This window comes from Babylonia areolata, chromosome 12 (genome assembly GCF_041734735.1).
Source record: "Babylonia areolata isolate BAREFJ2019XMU chromosome 12, ASM4173473v1, whole genome shotgun sequence".
Classification (NCBI taxonomy): Eukaryota; Metazoa; Mollusca; class Gastropoda; order Neogastropoda; family Buccinidae; genus Babylonia; species Babylonia areolata.
In genome coordinates, this window is record NC_134887.1 from 10,722,341 (window position 1) to 10,742,340 (window position 20,000).

At 46.8% G+C, this 20,000-nt stretch overlaps 1 protein-coding gene across 1 annotated transcript in view; it reads left to right on the top strand.

Annotated features, from left to right (window-relative positions):
- The window catches only part of LOC143288285 (phenolphthiocerol/phthiocerol polyketide synthase subunit C-like), a 76,237-nt gene that overhangs the window by 42,402 nt on the left and 13,835 nt on the right, over positions 1-20,000 (top strand). Inside the window, exons 19-31 of the mRNA XM_076596632.1 lie at positions 112-237; positions 1,933-2,205; positions 3,465-3,696; positions 4,494-4,673; positions 6,734-6,891; positions 7,754-8,023; positions 11,135-11,395; positions 12,537-12,784; positions 13,174-13,490; positions 15,893-15,984; positions 16,631-16,861; positions 19,018-19,131; positions 19,791-20,000. The exon at positions 19,791-20,000 is cut by the window's right edge and continues 69 nt beyond it. Of these exons, the coding sequence (XP_076452747.1) occupies positions 112-237; positions 1,933-2,205; positions 3,465-3,696; positions 4,494-4,673; positions 6,734-6,891; positions 7,754-8,023; positions 11,135-11,395; positions 12,537-12,784; positions 13,174-13,490; positions 15,893-15,984; positions 16,631-16,861; positions 19,018-19,131; positions 19,791-20,000 (2,712 nt within the window). The remainder of the gene's footprint in view (positions 1-111; positions 238-1,932; positions 2,206-3,464; positions 3,697-4,493; positions 4,674-6,733; positions 6,892-7,753; positions 8,024-11,134; positions 11,396-12,536; positions 12,785-13,173; positions 13,491-15,892; positions 15,985-16,630; positions 16,862-19,017; positions 19,132-19,790) is intronic.

Genomic DNA, 20,000 nt, shown 5'->3' on the forward strand with positions numbered 1-20,000 from the left:
TTTATTTGATTTCATTCAAATTTGACTTGATTTGGTTTGATTTTGATTTGATTTGATTTGAATTGATTTGAATTGATTTGATTTGATTTGAATTGATTTGATTTGATTCAGGTGAGCAAGGAGACGATCTACAGCGCACTCCGCAGTGCGGGTTTCTTCTACGGGGAGACCTTCTGTCTGCTGGAGTCCGCCTGTACTGGGGAGAACGAATGCTGCTGTTTGCTGCGAGTGCATAAGGTGTAGTGTCCGTCTGTCTTTATGTCTGTCTGTTTGTTTGTTTGTTTGTCTGCGTCTGTGTTTGTCTGTCTGACTGTCTGTCTGTCCGATTCTTTGTCTGTTGTTTCTTCGTTTGTCTGCTTGTTTATTTGTCTGTCAGTCTGTCTGTCTGTCTCCCTGTCTGCCTGCCCTCCTGTCTGTCTGCCTGTCTGTCTGCTGGTCTTTCTGTTTGCCTGTCTGTCCGTGTGACTGTCACTGTGATGTTTTAAAGGTAGCAGCCTGCAGTTGGTGCAGAGAAACAAGGTTGAAATCTCTCCGAAACCTGAGTTCGAGATCATATGCAGATAAACAAATAAATGATTGAATATGGTATGTCCACACACATGAACATAAACGCACAGACGCATGCGCACATCTGTCTATGTGTGTATGTATGTATGTATATATGCATCTATCCACCTATCTATCTCAAACGCACAGAAATATGCACACATTTGTCCGTGTATTATGTATGTATGTACGTATATATGTATGCATGTATATATGTATGTATGCATCTATCACAAACGCACAGATGCATGCAATATCTGTCCATGTATGTATGTATCGCAAACGCACAGATGCATGCACATGTATGTATGTATGTATACACACACACACACGCACACACGCACGCACACACACACACTCACCCCCCCCCCCCCCCCGCCCCCAAACCCTCGCCCTCCCACCCCACACACAAACCATATCACAATATACATAACGCCAATAAAATCAGAAACCCAACATAAAGAACCATGAATCCCATTACAAAAAACAACAAAAGAAAATCACTCCCAATCATACACAGTGACGGTTGTCCCGTTTTTCTTTCTTTCCTTCCTTATTGATTTGTTTATCTATTCGTAAAAACTGCCACCAAGATTACCGGGGCTGATCTACCTTCTCTAGAAGACATATATTATAAGCGGCTACTCAAAAAAACCAAAATGAATCAGCCAGGACGAATCACATACAGCTTTGGGAATTTTCGAGATGCTCCCCTATGGTCGACGGTTCAGAAGTATAAGGACGAAAACCAATCGCTTCGCCAATAGCTTTTCCCCAAAGCGGTCAATGCCCTGTCTCTCAAACACGAATGGAATTGTGCAATCAACAACCATCTACCTGAAGATCTAGTCATCAGCCCCATCCACATGTAATATGCGGCTTCTGTTCAAACGTGTGTGTGTGTGTGTGTGTGTGTGTGTGTGTGTGTGTGTGTGTGTGTGTGTGTGTGTGTGTGTGTGTGTTGTGTGTGTGTGTGTGTGTGTGTGTGTGTGTGATAGAGAGAGAGAGAGTGTGTGTGTGTGTGTGGTTGTGCGTGCGTGCGTGCATGCATGTGTGTGTGTGTGTGTGTGTGTGTGTGTGTGTGTGTGTGCAGTGCGTGCATGTGTGAGTATGTAAGAGTTTTTATATCGATATGCACTTGTATGTATCCTAATTTCTACTGTATCTGTGTATGCTTTTCGATTTATGTTCGTACCTTATGTACTCTCTTCCCCCCACCCCCACCCCCAATATTCCTTGTGACCCCGGTACACTTAGTAATAAAGACATATTCTTCTACTCTATTTTCTATTCATTCATTTATCTATCTATTAATTTATTTATCTATTTATTTACTTATTTATCCATGACTTTATTTTTATTTTTATTTTTTTTAACTGCTTTCAGAGCGTGCTGGATGAGATACCAGGGACCACCATCCACCCGTCTATCCTTGACTGCATGCTGCAGTCATCCTTGATCATCACCAGTAGTAGCCATGACGGGAAGGGCCAGAAGGACCTCCTGCCCAAGGCCTTGGGCCGGGTGGTCGTCCACGGGCCCATGGAGCCGGTGATGGTCGTCCACGCAAAGCTGAAGGTCCGGGGAGCTAAGCAGAACTTCTACGACCTCCGGCTGTTGTCCATTGGGGGGCGTGTCATCGCTGAGCTGGATGGTCTGGTGAGTTGGTGGGGTTTTGTGTGTGTGTTGTGTTATGTGTGCGTGTGTGCCATACATTGCGTTGCGTTGCGTTGCGTTGCGTTGCAGACTGATCCCTATTCGCTACACCGCATCTGCTTTCATCAGCAGGGACAGAGAGGGAGAGAGAGAGACAGAGACAGATAGACAAAGAGACAGAGACAGAGAGAGACAGACAGAGAGAGACGGAGACACAGAGAGAGAGAGAGACAGAGAGAGACAAAGAGACACACACAGAGACAGAGACAGAGAGAGACAGACAGACAGACAGAGACGGAGACAGAGACAGAGACAAAGAGACACACACACAGAGACAGAGAGAGACAGACAGACAGACAGACGGAGACAGAGACACACACACACAGACAGAGAGAGAGACAGACAGACAGACAGACAGAGACGGAGACAGAGACAGAGAGAGACAGACAGACAGATAGACAGAGACGGAGACAGAGAGAGAGAGAGAGAGAGAGAGAGAGACAGGCAGACAGACAGAGACGGAGACAGACAGAGAGAGACAGAGACAGAGAGACAAAGAGACACACACACACACAGACACAGAGAGAGAGAGACAGACAGACAGACAGAGACGGAGACAGAGAGAGACAGAGACAGAGAGACAAAGAGACATACACAGAGACAGAGAGAGACAGAGACAGAGAGAGAGACAGACAGACAGACAGAGACGGAGACACAGAGAGAGAGACAGAGAGATACAGAGACAAAGAGGCGCATACAGAGACAGAGAGAGAGAGGATGTGAGAGATAGATAAAGAGAGACAGACAGACAGACAGACATACAGACAGACCGCGCGCGTCTGGTGTGTTCATCGAGTGAATTAATCAGTCACCTCTTTCCTTGACCCTCGCCCCCTCCCTCCTACACCCCGCCTCCAACCACGACCCCCATCCCCCAACCCTCCTCCACTTTCACCACCCTCACGCTCCACCCCCACGCTGCTACCCCCCCTCACCCCCCCAACTCACCACCACCACCACCCCGACGCTGCCCCCACTCCCCTACCACCACCCCAACGCCACCCAACAACACACAGGTCATCAACCTGATCACAGAGACCCATGACAACGCTCTCCCGAACATGTTCACCAGCGAGTGGACCCCCCTGCTCTCTCTCCCCTCTCCTCCTCCTTCAGTCTCCACCTCAACACCCCCTACCACCCCCACCACCCCAACAGCAGCACCACCCTCGTCACCACCATCACCACCGCCGCCACCACAGGAAGTCAGAGGAGGAAGAGGCGAGTTCCTGTTCCTGCTCGACAGGAAGCTGAGTATGGGGCAGGAGGGGAGGGAGAGGGAGAGGGAGGAAGGTCAGCAACAGCAGGAAGTGGTCGTTCTGGAAGGCATGGACTTCACCCGTGGGTCTCTGCCGGCCAAGGTCCAGCAGGCAGTCACGGCCCACAGGAAGGCGTCGGCTCTGGTTCTGCTGGTGTGCTCCCTGCCTTTGTCTGGTGAGGGAGGCTGAGGGTGTGCGGGCGAGAGTGGGGCGGGGGGCGGGGGGTGGGGGCGAGGGAGGGGGTGCGGGGGGTGGGGGCGAGGGAGGGGGTGCGGGGTTAGGGTGGCTTGCTGCTCTCTGTGGAGGGTGGGGTGGGGCGTGGTGTGGTGGGTGAGGGGTTATGGGTTGTGAAAGGTGTGTGTGGGGGGGTTTGGTGTGTGGGTGATTTGGAGCAGAGTGGGACGGGAGGAGGGGGTGGTGGAAGACAGAGGGGAGGCTAGGGGAGTGGGCTGGATGTTGATGTTGGTGGTAGTGGTTGGTGGTGGTGGTGTTTGTGGTGGTGGTGGTGTTAGGGGTGGGGGTGGGGAGTGGTTTGGAGGTGGGTGGTGGTGGTGGTGGTGGTGGTGTTAGGGGTGAGTATGTTTGGGGGTGAGGAGTTAGTGGGGTGGTGAGAGAGAGGTGGTGCAGTGTAAGGAGTGCATGCGCGCATGCATTTATGTGTGCGTGTGTGTGCACGTGCGTGCGTAAGTGTGTGTGTGTGTGTGTGTGTGTGCGCGCGCGCGCACGTGCCCGTAATGTCAACTGTATCATCATAAGCATGCTGATTGCTTCATCCTGACTATGACATCATCATCATCATCTTCATCATCATCATCATCAACCTCATCATATAGTGTTGTATGTGTGGTGGATGCACGTGTGCGTGTATGTGCGTGTGTGGTTATGTGTGTGTGTGTGTGTGTGTGTGTGTGTGTGTGTGTGCGTACGTGCGCGGGCGGTGTGTGTGTGTGTGTGTGTGTGTCCCGCACGCAGGCGAGGAGGACGGAGACAGCCAGGACCGCCAGGTTCTCAACTGGTGCTTCCTCTACAAGGAGCTGCTGCTGCTAGTCAACAAGATGTCCATGACCTTGCCCGTCTACCTCTGCACGTGCAGCGCGTGGCCCGCCCTCTTCCCGGCCCGCGTGGACCTCGAGGTCAACCCTGCGGCCACCAGTGAGGAGTGAAATTTTTATCTCTGTCTCTCTATCTCCTTGTCTGTCTCTCTGTGTCTCTGTCTTTGTCTCTGTCTCTGTCTTTGTCTCTGTCTCTCTCTCTCTCCCTCAACCCCCCCCCTGTCTGTCTCTCTCTCCCTTACCCCTTCTCTGTCTCTTCATTTCTCTCTCTTTCCCTTCCTACCTCCTCTTCTCTCCCTCCCTCCCACTCTCCCTCTTTCTCCCCATCTCTTTCCCTCGCTCTCTCCCCTTCTCTCCCTCCCTCACTCTCTCACTCTTTCTCCCCCACCCCTCTCTCCCCTCCCTCTCTCTCTCTCTCCCTTCCCCCTCTCTCCCTCTTTCTCCCCCTCCCTTCCCTCCCTCTCTCCCCTTCTCTTCCTCCCTCCTTCTCCCCAATCTCCCCCCTCCCTCTCTCTCTCTCCCTCACTCCCCCTCTGCTCCTTCATCCTCCTCAGTCAATTTCTCTCTCTCTCTCTCTCCCCCCCCTCCTTCTCTCTCCAGCTCTGTTATCTTTCCCCACCTTTCTCTCCCTCTTCTGTCTGTCTGTCTGTGTGTCCGTCTGCCACTTTTCCTTGTATTTATTCTGTGTAATTCAGTGTGACTTCCTAAATATGTATGTATGTGTAGTAGCGTGCGCGCGCGCACCCTGTGTATGTCGGTGGGGTATGGCTTTTGTGGTTGGATGAGTGGATGGGTGGAATTCTTACATGTGTTTGTCTGTCATTCTGGTCTGGTCTGTCTGTCTGTCTGTCTCTGTGGCCGTTTGTCTGCCTTTCTCTGGAACCCCATTGTCATCACTGGCTGTCTGTGTCTTCACTCAACTCTTTCAAGTTTGGCCTTGATTTAATTAGAACCGACATATCTTCAAATTAACTCGATTTCACAAACCTGCTCCTTTTCCGACCATAGTTACTCTATCCTACAACAACAATAACTAGTAGTAGTACTACTACTGCTACTACTACCACTACTACTACTACTACTACTACTACTACTCTCTGTCCTCCTCCTCCACTTCCTCTTCCGCCTTCTCTTCCTCCTATTACTACTTCTGCTATTCCTCCTCTTCCTTCTGGTGCTGTTGCTGCTGTTCTTCCTCCTCTCATTCTACGATTACTACTACCACTGCTACTCTCCCTCTTCCTTCTCATCCTCCTCTTCCACCTACCATTATTACTACTGCTCCTCCTCTTCCTCCTACTAAAATTACTACCTCTCCTCTTTTCCTCCTACTATTATTACTACTGCTCCTGCTCCTCTTCCTCCTGCCATTATTACTACTGCTCCTCCTCTTCCTCCTACCATTATTACTACTCCTCCTCATCCTCTTCCTCCTACTATTATTACTACAGCTCCTCCTCCTCTTCCTCCTCCTCTTCCCCCTACTATAATTACTCCTCCTCCTCTTCCTCCTACTATTATTACTACTGCTCCTCCTCTTCCTCCTACCATTATTACTACTCCTCCTCCTCTTCCTCCTACTATTATTACTACAGCTCCTCCTCCTCTTCCTCCTCCTCTTACCCCTACTATAATTACTCCTCCTCCTCTTCCTCCTACTATTATTAATACTGCTCCTTCTCTTCCTCCTCTTCTTCCTACTGTTATTACTACTGCTTCTCCTCCTCTTCCTCCTACTGTTATTACTACTGCTTCTCCTCCTCTTCCTCCTACTGTTATTACTACTGCTCCTCCTCCTCTTCCTCCTACTGTTATTACTACTGCTCCTCCTCCTCTTCCTCCTACTGTTATTACTACTGCTCCTCCTCCTCTTCCTCCTACTGTTCTTACTACTGCTCCTCCTCCTCTTCCTCCTACTGTTCTTACTACTGCTCCTCCTCCTCTTCCTCCTACTGTTATTACTACTGCTTCTCCTCCTCTTCCTCCTACTGTTATTACTACTGCTCCTCCTCTTCCTCCTACTATCATTACTACTGCTCCTGTTCCTCCTCCTGTTCCTCCTACTATTATTACTACTGATCCTCCTCCTCCTCTTCCTCCTCCTCCTACTACTACTACAATATTTTAGAAATTAAAGTTCTTACTCTCATGCCTGTGCAGGTTTGTGGGGCCTGTGTCGATCAGTGGTCCGTGAGAGGATCTACCCCAACATTGTGTGCGTGGAGCTGCAGGTGCCCTCCGAGAAGCTGACCATGACCTTCCTGAAGAGAGTGATGCACGTGCTGGTCGGGGAGAAGGCCGTGCAGGACCACGCGGAGGTCAGCCAAGGCGGGGATGGGGTGGGAGGGGTGAGGGGGCGTGTGGGGGAGGGGGATGGGGGCAACACGACACAGTCACAGAGACGCACTTTTGCACACTACTATACAACAACTACTACTGCTACCACCCGTAATATCACACACACACACAGACACACACACACACATACACACACACACGCGCGCGCGCGCGCGCGAACAAAAACAAAAAGGCACACATACACACTAAGTAAAAAAACAACAAAAAAATAAACACCACCACCACCACCAACAAACAAACAAAAACAAACAAACAAACAAAAAACAAAAAAACAAACAACAACATCAACAACAATTGTGTTTGCTGGCAAACGGTGTGTGTGCGTGTGTGTGTGTGTGTGTGTGTGTGTGTGTGTGTGTGTGTGTGTGTGTGTGTGATTATCAATGTCATTATTATTATTATCATAATTATTTTTAAAATATTTAGTGTGTGTGTGATTATCAATGTCATTATTATTATTATCATAATTATTTTTAAAATATTTATTTCTTAATTCACTTTCATTATTGGCGTTACTCTTATCAGTATTATCATTACTCATCGTCTGCTTCATCTTCCACCTTCGACTACCATATTATTATTATTATTATTATTATTGTTGTTGTTGTTGTTGTTGTTGTGATGATGACGATTACCATTATTATTGTTATCATTGTTGTTGTTGTTATCATCATCATTATTTTTGCTGTTGTTGTTGTTCTTGTCATTGTCATTATTATCACGGTATCATCATCATCACCACCATCAGCATCATCACTCTGATTATCGTTGCTGTTATACTCCTCCTCCTCATCATCATTATGATCACCATCCTGCTGTCAGCTCCTGGTCACCCCGGACGAAGTCTACACCAACCTGATCACCGTGGTGGATTCCGACACCCCCATCCCCATGTTCCGGAGCAACGCCGTCAGCCGTGACAAGTCGGTCCTCCTTCTGTCCACCGAGGCGTCCGCCCTCGTCAAGCCGGTGGCCATCTTGCATGACGTCACTTCCGCTTCCGGTTCCGGCGGAGGCAAGGAGGAGAAGGGGATGGCGGAGATCAGCGTGCAGGCGTGTGCCTTGCCGAGCTCGGCTCTGCTGAAGCTGAAGGTTGGTTTGGTTAGGGTTTTTTTTTTTCTTTTTCTTTGTGTGTGTGTGTGTGTGTGTGTGTGTGTGTGTGTGTGTGTGTGTGTGTGTTATATAACCGGTTTGTATTACGAGTTGGATTTTATAGTTTGGATTATGGATCAGTCAAATTTCCTATCATGTTGCCTTTCCGTTTGTCTTTGTCTCTGTCTGTCTGTCTCTGTTTCCCTGTGTGTGTCTATGCTTCTCTCTCTCTATATATTTTTTCTCTGTCTGTCTGTCTTTTCTCTCTCTGTGTCTGTCTGTCTTTTCTTTGTGAAAGTATGTTGATGCATTCACCCATGTCATGAGGATCTTATGGCCAGTGTCAAAGCGTCAAGCATCTCTCGCTCTGTCTGTCTCCCTCCTTCTCTTTCCCTTTTCCATTTCGTCTTCTCTCATCAGTTCTTTCCGCCCCCCCCCCACCCCCACCCCCCGAACTCACTCACTTACCCACTCACACATTTTTTAAACTCTCTCTCTCTCTCTCCCTCCCCCATCCTCTCTCTCTCCCTCCCCCATCCTCTCTCTCTCTCCCCCATCCTCTCTCTCTCTCCCTCCCCTATCCTCTCTCTCCCTCCCCCATCCTCTCTCTCTCCCTCCCCCATCCTCTCTCTCTCTCCCCCATCTCTCTCCCTCCCCCATCCTCTCTCTCTCCCTCCCCCATCCTCTCTCTCTCTCCCCCCATCCTCTCTCTCTCCTCCCCCATCCTCTCTCTCTCTCCCTCCCCCATCCTCTCTCTCTCTCTCCCCCATCCTCTCTCTCTCTCTCTCCCCCATCCTCTCTCTCCCTCCCTCCCCCATCCTCTCTCTCTCTTCCCCATCCTCTCTCTCTCTCCCTCCCCCATCCTCTCTCTCTCTCCCCCATCCTCTCTCTCTCTCTCTCCCCCACCCTCTCTCTCCCTCCCCCCCCCTCTCTCTCTCTCCCCCCATCCTCTCTCTCTCTCTCTCTCCCCCATCCTCTCTCTCTCTCCCTCCCCCACCCTCTCTCTCCCCCATCCTCTCTCTCTCTCTCTCTCTCCCATCCTCTCTCTCTCTCCCCCATCCTCTCTCTCTCTCCCTCCCCCATCCTCTCTCTCTCTCCCCCCATCCTCTCTCTCTCTCCCTCCCCCATCCTCTCTCTCGATCTACCTGTCTGTCTGTCTGTCTCCCTCTATTTCCTCCATCTGGAGAGGTGAAGAGACCCTCGTCCAAAGCTGGGTCCTTGTGTCCGAAATATGATGATTTGAGAGAGAGTTCATAGCGCTTGAATACTACAGACGCCCATCATTGTCAAAACTTTCTCTGATCTTAGCTACTTAGTTAGTGCGGATGTTGAAATAGTTCCGAAATTGTCGAGTTACACACACTGTATTCTTTGTATTTTTATGAAGTCTGATCCTCGTGACCAGGGCCTGATAGATAAAACTTTTTTTTTTGTACTTCGACTCTCCCTTCTCACTCTTCCTCTCTTTTCTTTTTCAGTTTCTCAAGGAGCTGTCATTGCATTCGCACAAGTCCGTATACACAACACCAAACCTGCTAAGCAGGCTAACATAACCCGACATGCTCAGTCAGGCAGGCCTTAAATGACAACGATGACCGCTACAAATACTACTGATTGTGGGTGTGGAGGTGACGCTGGTGCTGATTATGGAGATAGATGTCCCACTATTCTTGTTCATTCAGTTGATTATTTTCTTTTCTTTTATCTTATTTATTTATTTATTTTTACATTTTTTTTCATCAATTAATCATACATGTAAAATTCAACCCTTTGCCTTTCTTTCCCCTCATCAGTACTTTTCTTAAATGCCTCTCTTTTTGTAATACAGTCCATTGTTCTCAACGATTTGATTGTTTATAATTGTAACCCCCCCCCCCCTCCACACACACACACACACACCCCTGCCCCCCTTTTTTTCATTTTGTTTTTCTTATTTATTTATCTATTTGTTTATTCATTTTTTTCTTGTTATTTTTTAAATTAATTTATTTATTTTTATCCTTTTATTTTTTAAATTCTATTATTATTATTATTATTATTCTTTTGATAGACAATTGCAATTCTTTAGGCTCTGGGCGAAACCTGGCATTGTGAAATTGCATCACATGTACGTCATGAAGTGCTTGCGTCATAATAGCTGCGTGAGAGTGACCCTGGTAACATGTAAACAACTTATCCCTTGAGGAAGGAACGTGATCGTTTCGAAAATTTGGAATATTTGACAGATTAATGTGTTTGTTTTCTTTTTTTCTTTTTACTCTCTTTATATATATATATATATATATATATATATATATATATATATATGTGTGTGTGTGTGTGTGTGTGTGTGTGTGTGTGTGTGTGTGTGTACCAATCAGAGGGAATCTCTGCTGCAGGACTTTTGCCAGAGGACAATGCTTACGTTGCCATGGGTTCTTTCATGGACCACGTGCATGCATCACATGGGACTTTGCTTTATCGTCTCACCCGAATGGCCAGGCGCTCACTTTGATTTTCCAGTCAAACTTGAGAGAAAAGGAGAGACGGAAATTCGAACCCAGACACTGTATTCAGCATTGCCTTAACCACTCTGCCGCCTTCCTCCATTCACACTGAACCCTCGACCTTCTGATTACCGGGCAGAGGATGGTGGCAGAATGGTTAAGACGCTCAGCGAGGGTTTGGGTTCGAATCCCGCTCTCGCCCTTTCTCCTAGGTTTGACCTGAAAATTAGACTGAGAGTCTAGTCATTCGGTTGAGACGATAAACCGAGGTCCCGTGTGCAACCCGCTGTTGGCGCACTGAAAAAGAACCCATGGTCATGGTGACGAGAGTGTTGTCCTCTGGCAAAACTATGTCGAAGTAATCCACTTCGATACGTACACAAATACATACGATGTCGAAGTAATCCACATCGATACGTACACAAATACATTAGCATACACTCAAGGCCTAACTAAGCGCGTTGGTTATTATGCCGCTGCTGGTCAGGCATCTGCCTAGCAAATGTAGTGTGGCGTATAAGGATTTGTCCGAACGCAGTGACGCCTCCTTGAGAGACTGGAACTGAAACTGAAACTGAAACTGGCAGTGTCTTAACCATTCCGCCACCTTCCTCCATTCACACAGATGCAGTACGAACGCCTTGACCGCCGAAGCAAAGCCAGCAGGGCGAACGGCTACACAGTCTTCGCTGTGGAAACCGTGGGCACTCTCTCCCCTACGAACGGCAGCGGAGCTGAACACACTCAGGTAGTGGCCTGCTACCCTGTCGCCATGGGCAACCGGGTTGTGGTACCTTCGTCGGTAACCGTGCGGACCTCCCTCCTACCCGGGTACCAGGTGGGGGACCTGGCAAAGCTGGTGCTGCTCTTTGAGATTCAGAAAAAGGTGAGGGTTATGAAATTGTTGTATTGAATTGTATTGTATTACTCTCCCCAGGGAGAGCGCGTGGCTACACTACAGCGCCACTCTTTTTTCTTTTTTTCTTTTCTTTTTTTTTTTTTTTTTTTTGCTGCCTGCAGTTTTATTTTATTTTCCTATCGAAGTGGATTAGTGGATTTTTCTACCAAATTTTGGCAGGGACAGCCCTTTTGTTACCGTGAGTTCTTTTACGTGCACTAAGTGCATGCTGCACAAATGACCTCGGTTTATCGTCTCATCCGAATGACTAGCGCCCAGACCACCACTCAAGGTCTAGTGGAGGGGGAGAAAATACTGGCGACATTAGTTGTTTTGTTTGTTTGTTTGTTTGTTTATGTATGATTTTGGAAGCATGACTCTTTTTTTTTCTTTTTTTTTTTCAAATTCCATAATGACGTTAGTGTCTGCGTCCTTAAGTATGGAGATACTATGAAGATGTGCTCCAGGTGTTGTTTCTGGCGCAGCATCGATGTGTGGCATGAGAGGCCTATTCGGGAATGTTCGTTAAAACTTAAAGGGTTAAATGTTCCACAGCATGCTATGACCATGGGGGCAGTGGTGATATGGATACTTATATAGTGCCTATCCTCGGTCGGAGACCAAGCTCTAAGCGCTTCACAAACTCGGGGTTATTATTATTATCATCACTACTATCGTTAATCATTTGTATTTCTTTTTATCACAACAGAAATATCTGTGAAATTCGGGCTGCTCTCCCCAGGGAGAGCGTGTCGCTACACTACTTCGCCACCCATTTTTTAACTTTTTTATTATTTTGTTTTTCGTGCTGTTATATTTGTTTTTCCTATCGAAGTGGATTTTTGTACAGAATTTTGCCAGGAACAACCCTTTTGTTGCAGTGGGTTCTTTTACATGCGCTAAGTGCATGCTGCACAAAGGACCTCGGTTTATCGTCTCATCCGAATAACTAGCGTCCAGACCACCACTCAAGGTCTAGTGGAGGGGAGAAAATATCGGCGGCTGAGGCGTGATTCGAACCAGCACGCTCAGATCCTCTCGCTTCCTAGGCGGACGCGTTACCTCTAAGCCATCACTCCACATTATAATCATAGACACACAACAAAGAACAACTTTTTAAAATTAACAGGTGGAAACCCCGAAGATCACCCTGCTCACTTCCAATCGCTCCAGACCGTATGCGGGTCTCCTGCAAGCGATGTTCGCGGGCCGCAAGTGCGGCAAGGTTCCCTATTCGTTGAACGTGCTCTCTGTGGACCTACTGCTGAAGCAGCATCAGCAGCAGTCTCAGACGTCCAGCTCGGCAGTGGTCCTTCACGAAACCGTGATCTCTCTGGTTCGTTTGGATGGGGACGTCATGGCTGCTCTCACGTCCTGGTAAGTGGGGTTGATTTTAGGGCTGGTTTTGGGGGTTGGGCTTTGAGGGTGAGGAAGATGTGTGTGTGTGTGCTTGGGAAGTGGAGGGTTTGGGGGCGGGGCTGGGGGTCTGTTTTGTGGTTTGTGTGTGTGTGTGTGTGTGTGTGTGTGTGTGTGTGTGTGTCTTTCTCTCTCTATGGATATATATATATATACATATATATATATGTATGTATATATTATACATGTGTGTGTGTTTATTCATTTATTTATTTGTTTATTCATTCATTCATTTATCTATTTCCTTTTTTCTATATTATCATTATTATTATATTTGTTATCATCATCATCATCGTCTCGTCATCCTTATCATCATCATCATATTTTTTCATGTATGTGTGTGTTTCAAGCTGGAACAACGCATCAGCCCTGATCAGCTGCACAAGCCTGGTGGACTCTGAGGCCTTGTCCTGCTCGTACTGCCTGGCCCCTGACCTGGACCTTGTCCTCCTGGACACCCACCTGCTCTTCCAGCCGACGACCCTCAAGAAGAGCGTGCCCCAGCTGGCCAAGTGGATCCACAAGCAGGGCACGGGCACCGGGGCAGACAAGGGCGCTGGTGCTGGAGGGATGTCCAAGGTCATGGCTGCTCTGCATGCTGATTTGTCGTCGTCTTCGTCGTCGGTGGATGGCGGTGGTGGTGGTTTGGTGGAGAGAGGAGGAGAGAGCCGGGGTGGGTTTGTGGTGTGTGTGTGTGTGTGTGTGTGTGTGTGTGTGTGTTCGTTTTTTAGTTTAGCGTTTTTTCACTATCAGTGATATTAGACGATTAAAAAAAGGGGAGGGGGGTGAAGGGGGTGGGGGAGGGAAGAGAAAACAGAAATGGTAGAAAAATACCCCCCAAAAATGCATAACTAATATGCAATTACATTTAACAATAACAATTGAGGAATGAAAATAATAATCAGAAGCCATTAACACAATTCTCAAGTACATTAAAGGAATGTAGAAATAGGGCTATGAACAAATGCCTGTGAAAGTTGGACCATAAGAACCTCGTCAGAAATACTTTCCAAAAATCATCTGCAGAATAGTTATTCTCTTTGAAATACTTGGGCAAGAAGGTACGTAACTGCTGACAGTGAAACAAACAATGATGCAAGCTGAACTGCTCACCACAGATGTCATGTAACATTTTTACTATAATTTGTCTTCAGCGCATCAAGTTTTATACGGAAGTAAGTAGAGGTTATTAATCTTGTATAGCAAGCTGATGGATTCGGTATCTCTTCGTTAATGATATTCTCGCGGAATAATATCCCTTTATGTTTTAAAAACGTTTCATTCCATCGGTTATGAAATCGACCCCATGCTGGGTTTTTTTTTTTTTTTTTTTTTTTTTTTTTTCTAACAAAGTGTATGCCTCTTTTACGGAAAGACGGACATGTATTTTTGTCGATTTTTCTGAATCTGGTGCTCCTATTTTAGCTGCTTTATCAGCAGTTTCATTGCCATAAATGCCCACATGAGAAGGCACCCAACAAAAACTGACCTCGGTCCCTTTAATCCTCGAACAACGTACAAAATGATTTTGCCTCAATAACTAAGTCAGGTCTTGTTTCAAGGCTAAACAATTCTAGAGCATAAAGTACTGATTTGGAATCAACAAAGAATGCTGTTTTCGAGAAAACTATTTGATGGCTCACTAAGTAATTCAGAGCTTGTATAATAGCAATTAGCACAGCCGTGAATATGGAAAGATGTTTTCCAGTAAAGTAGGAATTTTTCAACTTTAAAGGCAGCATCGCTCTGTGTTGTATCATGCTGCGCTGTGCTGTGTGTGTGTGTGTGTGTGTGTGTGTGTGTGTGTGTGTGTGTGTGTGTGTGTTCATGCACGCGCACGTTGCAATACTGTATACATTTTTACTGGATTACAGTGTATTGCATTCTATCGCATTACATTGAGTCACACTGCATTGCAGTGCAGTGCTGTGCATTGCTTTTCGTTACATTGCGCTACATTCTTTATACTGTATTGTGTTATGTTTTGTTGTATTGTATTGTGTTGTGTTCTACGGTACTGTTCTGCATTCCGTAGAATTGCGTTTTATTGTATCATGTCGTATTGTATTGTAATGTATTGTGTTGTATTCATCGTACTACACGGCACTGTTCTGTATTTCAGAGTATTGTATTGCATTTTACTATATGATACTGTTCCGCATTCCATAGTATTGTATTGTATTGTATTATACTGTATTGTATTGTATTGTGTAATATTGTATTGTATTGCAGCGTACTGTGTGATACTGTTCAGCAGTCTATAGCATTGTATTGCATTGTATTGAATTGAATACTGTATTGCAATCAGTTGTATGAAAATTTCACAATAATCCACCGTATTGCATTGCATTGCCTGACATCGCTTTATCTTGTCGTGAATTATACTGCATTTTATTGTACTGTACTTTACTGAACTTTACTGTACTGTACTGTACTGTACTGTACTGTACTGCACTGCACTGCACTGTACTGCACTGTACTACACTGCACTGTACTGTACTGTACTGTACTGTACTGCATTGCACTGTACTACACTGTACTGTACTGCATTGCACTGTACTACACTGTACTGTACTGTACTGCACTGCACTGCACTGTACCGTACTGTACTGCACTGCATTGCACTGTACTACACTGTACTGTACTGTACTGCATTGCACTGTACTACACTGTACTGTACTGCACTGCACTGCACTGTACCGTACTGTACTGCACTGCACTGCACTGTACTGTACTGTACTGTACTGCACTGCACTGCACTGTACTGTACTGTACTGTACTGTACTGCACTGTACTGCACTGCACTGCACTGTACTGTACTGTACTGCACTGCACTGCACTGTACTGTACTGTACTGTACTGTACTGCACTGTACTGCACTGCACTGCACTGTACTGTACTACACTGTACTGTACAGCACTGCACTGTACTGTACTACACTGTACTGTACAGCACTGCACTGCACTGTACTGTACGGTACTTGTCCTGTCCTGTATTTCAATGCAACGTCCTGTGCTGTATTGTGTGGTGCTGTAGAGGGGCGTTGTTTGTTGCTTCCAGAGGAGGGAGTGACCCTGGACCTGTCGGACCTGCTGAGGTTCCAGAGGTCGGAGATGACCAACGTGGAAGTGCAGGTCAACAAGGACGAACTGTTCAGGAAGGTGAGGGTCACGCGCGCGCGCGCATACACATACGCACGCACGCACACACACACACACACGCACACGCATACGCACACAGAGACACATACTTATAGATACACATATACGCACACACATATACACACATGCACACATACACACACACACTCATACACACACACACACACACATACATACACACACATCTAACTATCTGTATCTGTCTGTCTATCTATATTCATCTATCCATCTATCTATCTCTCTATCTATACATATATACATACATGCACACACACACACACACACGCACATTCGTACATCTATCTATCTGTAACTATCTTCCTATTTGTATTCATCTATCCATCTATCTATCTCTCTATCTATACATACATACATACATACGTTCACACACACACACGCACATTCGTACATTCGCACATACTCACACACACACACACACACACACACACACACACACACACGCACGCACGCACACACACACACACACACGTATATGAGTGGATTTGACTTACAAACATTTTTTTACTTCCCAGGGACAACTGTGCTGCCGTGAGTTTTAATTTTCAGTTGCGCTTAAAAAAAGAAAAAAAAAGGATACTATTCTCACAATATTCCCCTCTGTCTGCCTGCCTGTCACTGTGTCCAGGACTCAGTGTACGTGGTGGTGGGCGGCCTGAGCGGTCTGGGGTGGATCTGCGTCGAGTACCTGGCGGAGAAGGGAGCGGGGTACGTCGCCATCCTCAACCGCCGCACGCCCTCTCCCGAGCAGGGCTCCAACCTCCACAACCTGTCCACCCGCCACCGCTGCCAGGTCAGGGCCTTCCGGTGTGACGTCACTTCCCGTCAGTCCTTGGTGGACGCCCTTCAGGAGATCAAGGTTGTTTTGGGGTTTTTTTGTTTTTTTTTACGATGTGTTATGAGAATGATATAACACCATAGTGAGAACCCTATGATCAATTGTTTCTCAACTGCAATGGGAAATCATTTTCAGCTTGGTCTTTTTTTGTGAAGGACTATGACTCTCAAACTAGCTAGTTGGCCTTTTGGGAACCATCTCCCAACACCGACTGTCCTAAGAACCCTCCTGGCCGAGAGAGTGGGGACGTAACTTGTGCAAGACACTCTCCACTATTCTCGCCCAGATGGTTGGGGACAGGAGTTGCCTCCTCAGCAGTTCTGATACTCATAGTCGGACGCGACTGACCATCATACATGATATATATCATGATGTAATGTAGTGTAATATCATGATGGCATTACATGATGGGATGCGATATATTTGTATTTGTATTTCTTTTTATCACAACAGATTTCTCTGTGTGAAATTCGGGCTGCTCTCCCCAGGGAGAGCGCGTCGCTACACTACAGCGCCACCCATTTTTTTGTATTTTTTCCTGCGTGCAGTTTTATTTGTTTTTCCTATCGAAGTGAATTTTGCCAGGAACAACCCTTTTGTTATCGTGGGTTCTTTTACGTGCGCTAAGTGCATGCATCGTCTCATCCGAATGATTAGCGTCCAGACCACCACTCAAGGTCTAGTGGAGGGGGAGAAAATATCGGCGGCTGAGCCGTGATTCGAACCAGCGCGCGTTGGTGGGGTGGTTGGGGTGGTTTAGATTAGGGTGCGATAGTCACTCTACGTTAACAATAGCGATAATAACAATGATAATGATCATGATGATAATAGTATATTGATAATATCTATCTATCTATCTATCTATCTGTGTGTGTGTGTGTGTGTGTGTGTGTGTGTGTGTGTGTGTGTGTATGTGGATGTATTTGTGTGTGTGTGTGTTTTGTGTTTGTTTGTATGTGGATGTGTGTGTTTGTATGTGGATGTGTGTGTGTTGTGTTTGTATGTGGATGTGTGTGTGTGTGTGTGTTGTGTGTGTGTTTGTGCGCGCGCGTATATATATATATATATATATATATATATATGTGTGTGTGTGTGTGTCTGTGTGTGTGTGTGTGTGTGTGTGTGTGTGTGTGTGTGTGTGTGTGTGTGTGTGTGTGTGTGTGTGTGTGTGTGTTGGGCCCCAGTTTACCATTGACCACGTGTCAAGGACCGAGTAGTGTTCATCAATAATCAGTATTTCATCAGTGTCATTTTTCGATTCATATTATAGATTTCTAGCAGTGAAGACATCCGTCACATACGTCAACAAGATGTCCTTATATCGGGACGGGACTGTGTAAATTTTCTTGTTGTCCTGTTCATCTGCCACTGTGTTGTAATCTGACATGTTGATGGAGTCTCCCGTCGGACCGACGGATGAGTAGGCAGGCAGGCTTATCTGTCGGTGTGTGTCCTCATATGGGAGAAGAGGCCGATTCTGGATGCGCAGCACTTCCCACAGGTGTTGCAAGGGAAAACGTCTCCAGAAGTTGAGCCCTGCTTCCTTCGCTCACGCTTCTCCTTAATGGCCAGCGTTCTCTTGTTTTCAAACGTCTTTATGCCACAAGAGCACAGCATCCTCCAGCGAGAGCGGTCAAGGGCATCAGTTTCCCAGGAAGCGATGTCTATGTCACAGGCTTTGAGGTTTGTATTCAAGGTGTCCTTGAAGCGCTTGCAGGGTCTTCCAAGTTCACGGTGACATGTTAGAAGAAAATAAAACCCCACAAAACAAGCTGTTTGATTTTAAACCAGGTGATGGTGGTGTAGTCTACAAGGTTAGTAGTAGCAGCAGTAGTAGTAGTAGAAGTAGTAAGAGTGGTAAGAGTAGGAAGAGGAGGAGTAGGAGTCGTAGTCGTTGTCATGATCGTCGTCGTCGTCATAGTAGTTAGCAGTAGCAGTAGAAATAGCAGCAGTAGTAGTGGTGGCGGTGGTGGGGTTGGTGGTGGTGGTGATGGTGGTGGAAGTAGTAGTAGTAGTTGTTGTTGTGGTTGTCTGCTACAATGTTTATGATAATATTTGTTGTTGCTGTTGTATTCTACAATCTTTGTAGCTGTGGTTTTGTTGTTGTTGTTGTTGTTGTTTCGTTGTATTTTGTACTGTTTTGTTAATTGTCGTTTTTTGTCGATGTGTTCCACAAGGTTTCTTTCCCTGGAGCCCAACTGAAAGGGGTTTTCTTCGGGGCAGCCGTCACTGAGGACAGGTCCTTCCTCAGTATGGATGTGGCCACCTTCGACAAGGCTTTGTCGCCCAAGGTGAGTTGTTTATTTTTTGTTTCATTTTATCTTATTGGGGGAAAAACAACAACAACAAAAAAACAAAAAAAGTCCTAAACACATGCCTCCACACTCTTATTCAACCATACAGAATCTCAAGATATAAAACCCCAAACCAAACCAAAAGCAGCTCACACACATTTAAAAACAAAAACAAAAAAAACCCAAAACAACAACAACAACAACAACCCAAAAAAACACACACCACAAACTCAGCCATTCCCGTATGCTACCAAACCGAACAGGAATAAAAGTAATGGAACCAATCAATCAAGCACCCCAGTCCCCAACCCGCTCTGCCTCCGCCCCTGCCACGCTCTCTCTAATTTCTCTTACCTCTCTCATCTCATTCGGATCTCAATTCTCTCTCAGTCTCTGTCTCTCTGTCTCTGTCTCTCTCTCTCTCTGTCTCTCACAACCACACACACACACACACAACCTCACACACAACCACACACACACACGAACACATACACGCACGCACACACCACACACACACAAACACATGCACGCACGCACACACACACACACACACACACACAAACACACACACACACATCCCCCCCCCCCACACACACACACCACCACCACCACCCAGAAGAAAACGAACGGAGTATGGCTGCCTGCCTCACTAACAGGTCCGGGGAGCCTGGAACCTTCACCAGCTGACCAAAGACCAGGACCTGGACTACTTCGTGCTCCATTCCTCTGTGGCTTCCGTGGTGGGCAACGGCGGTCAGAGCAACTACTCGGCAGGCAACGCCTTTATGGACGGCCTCGCGCACCTCCGGAGGCGGCAGGGTCTGGCCGGGCAGACCCTCAACTGGGGGGCCCTGGACACGGGCCTG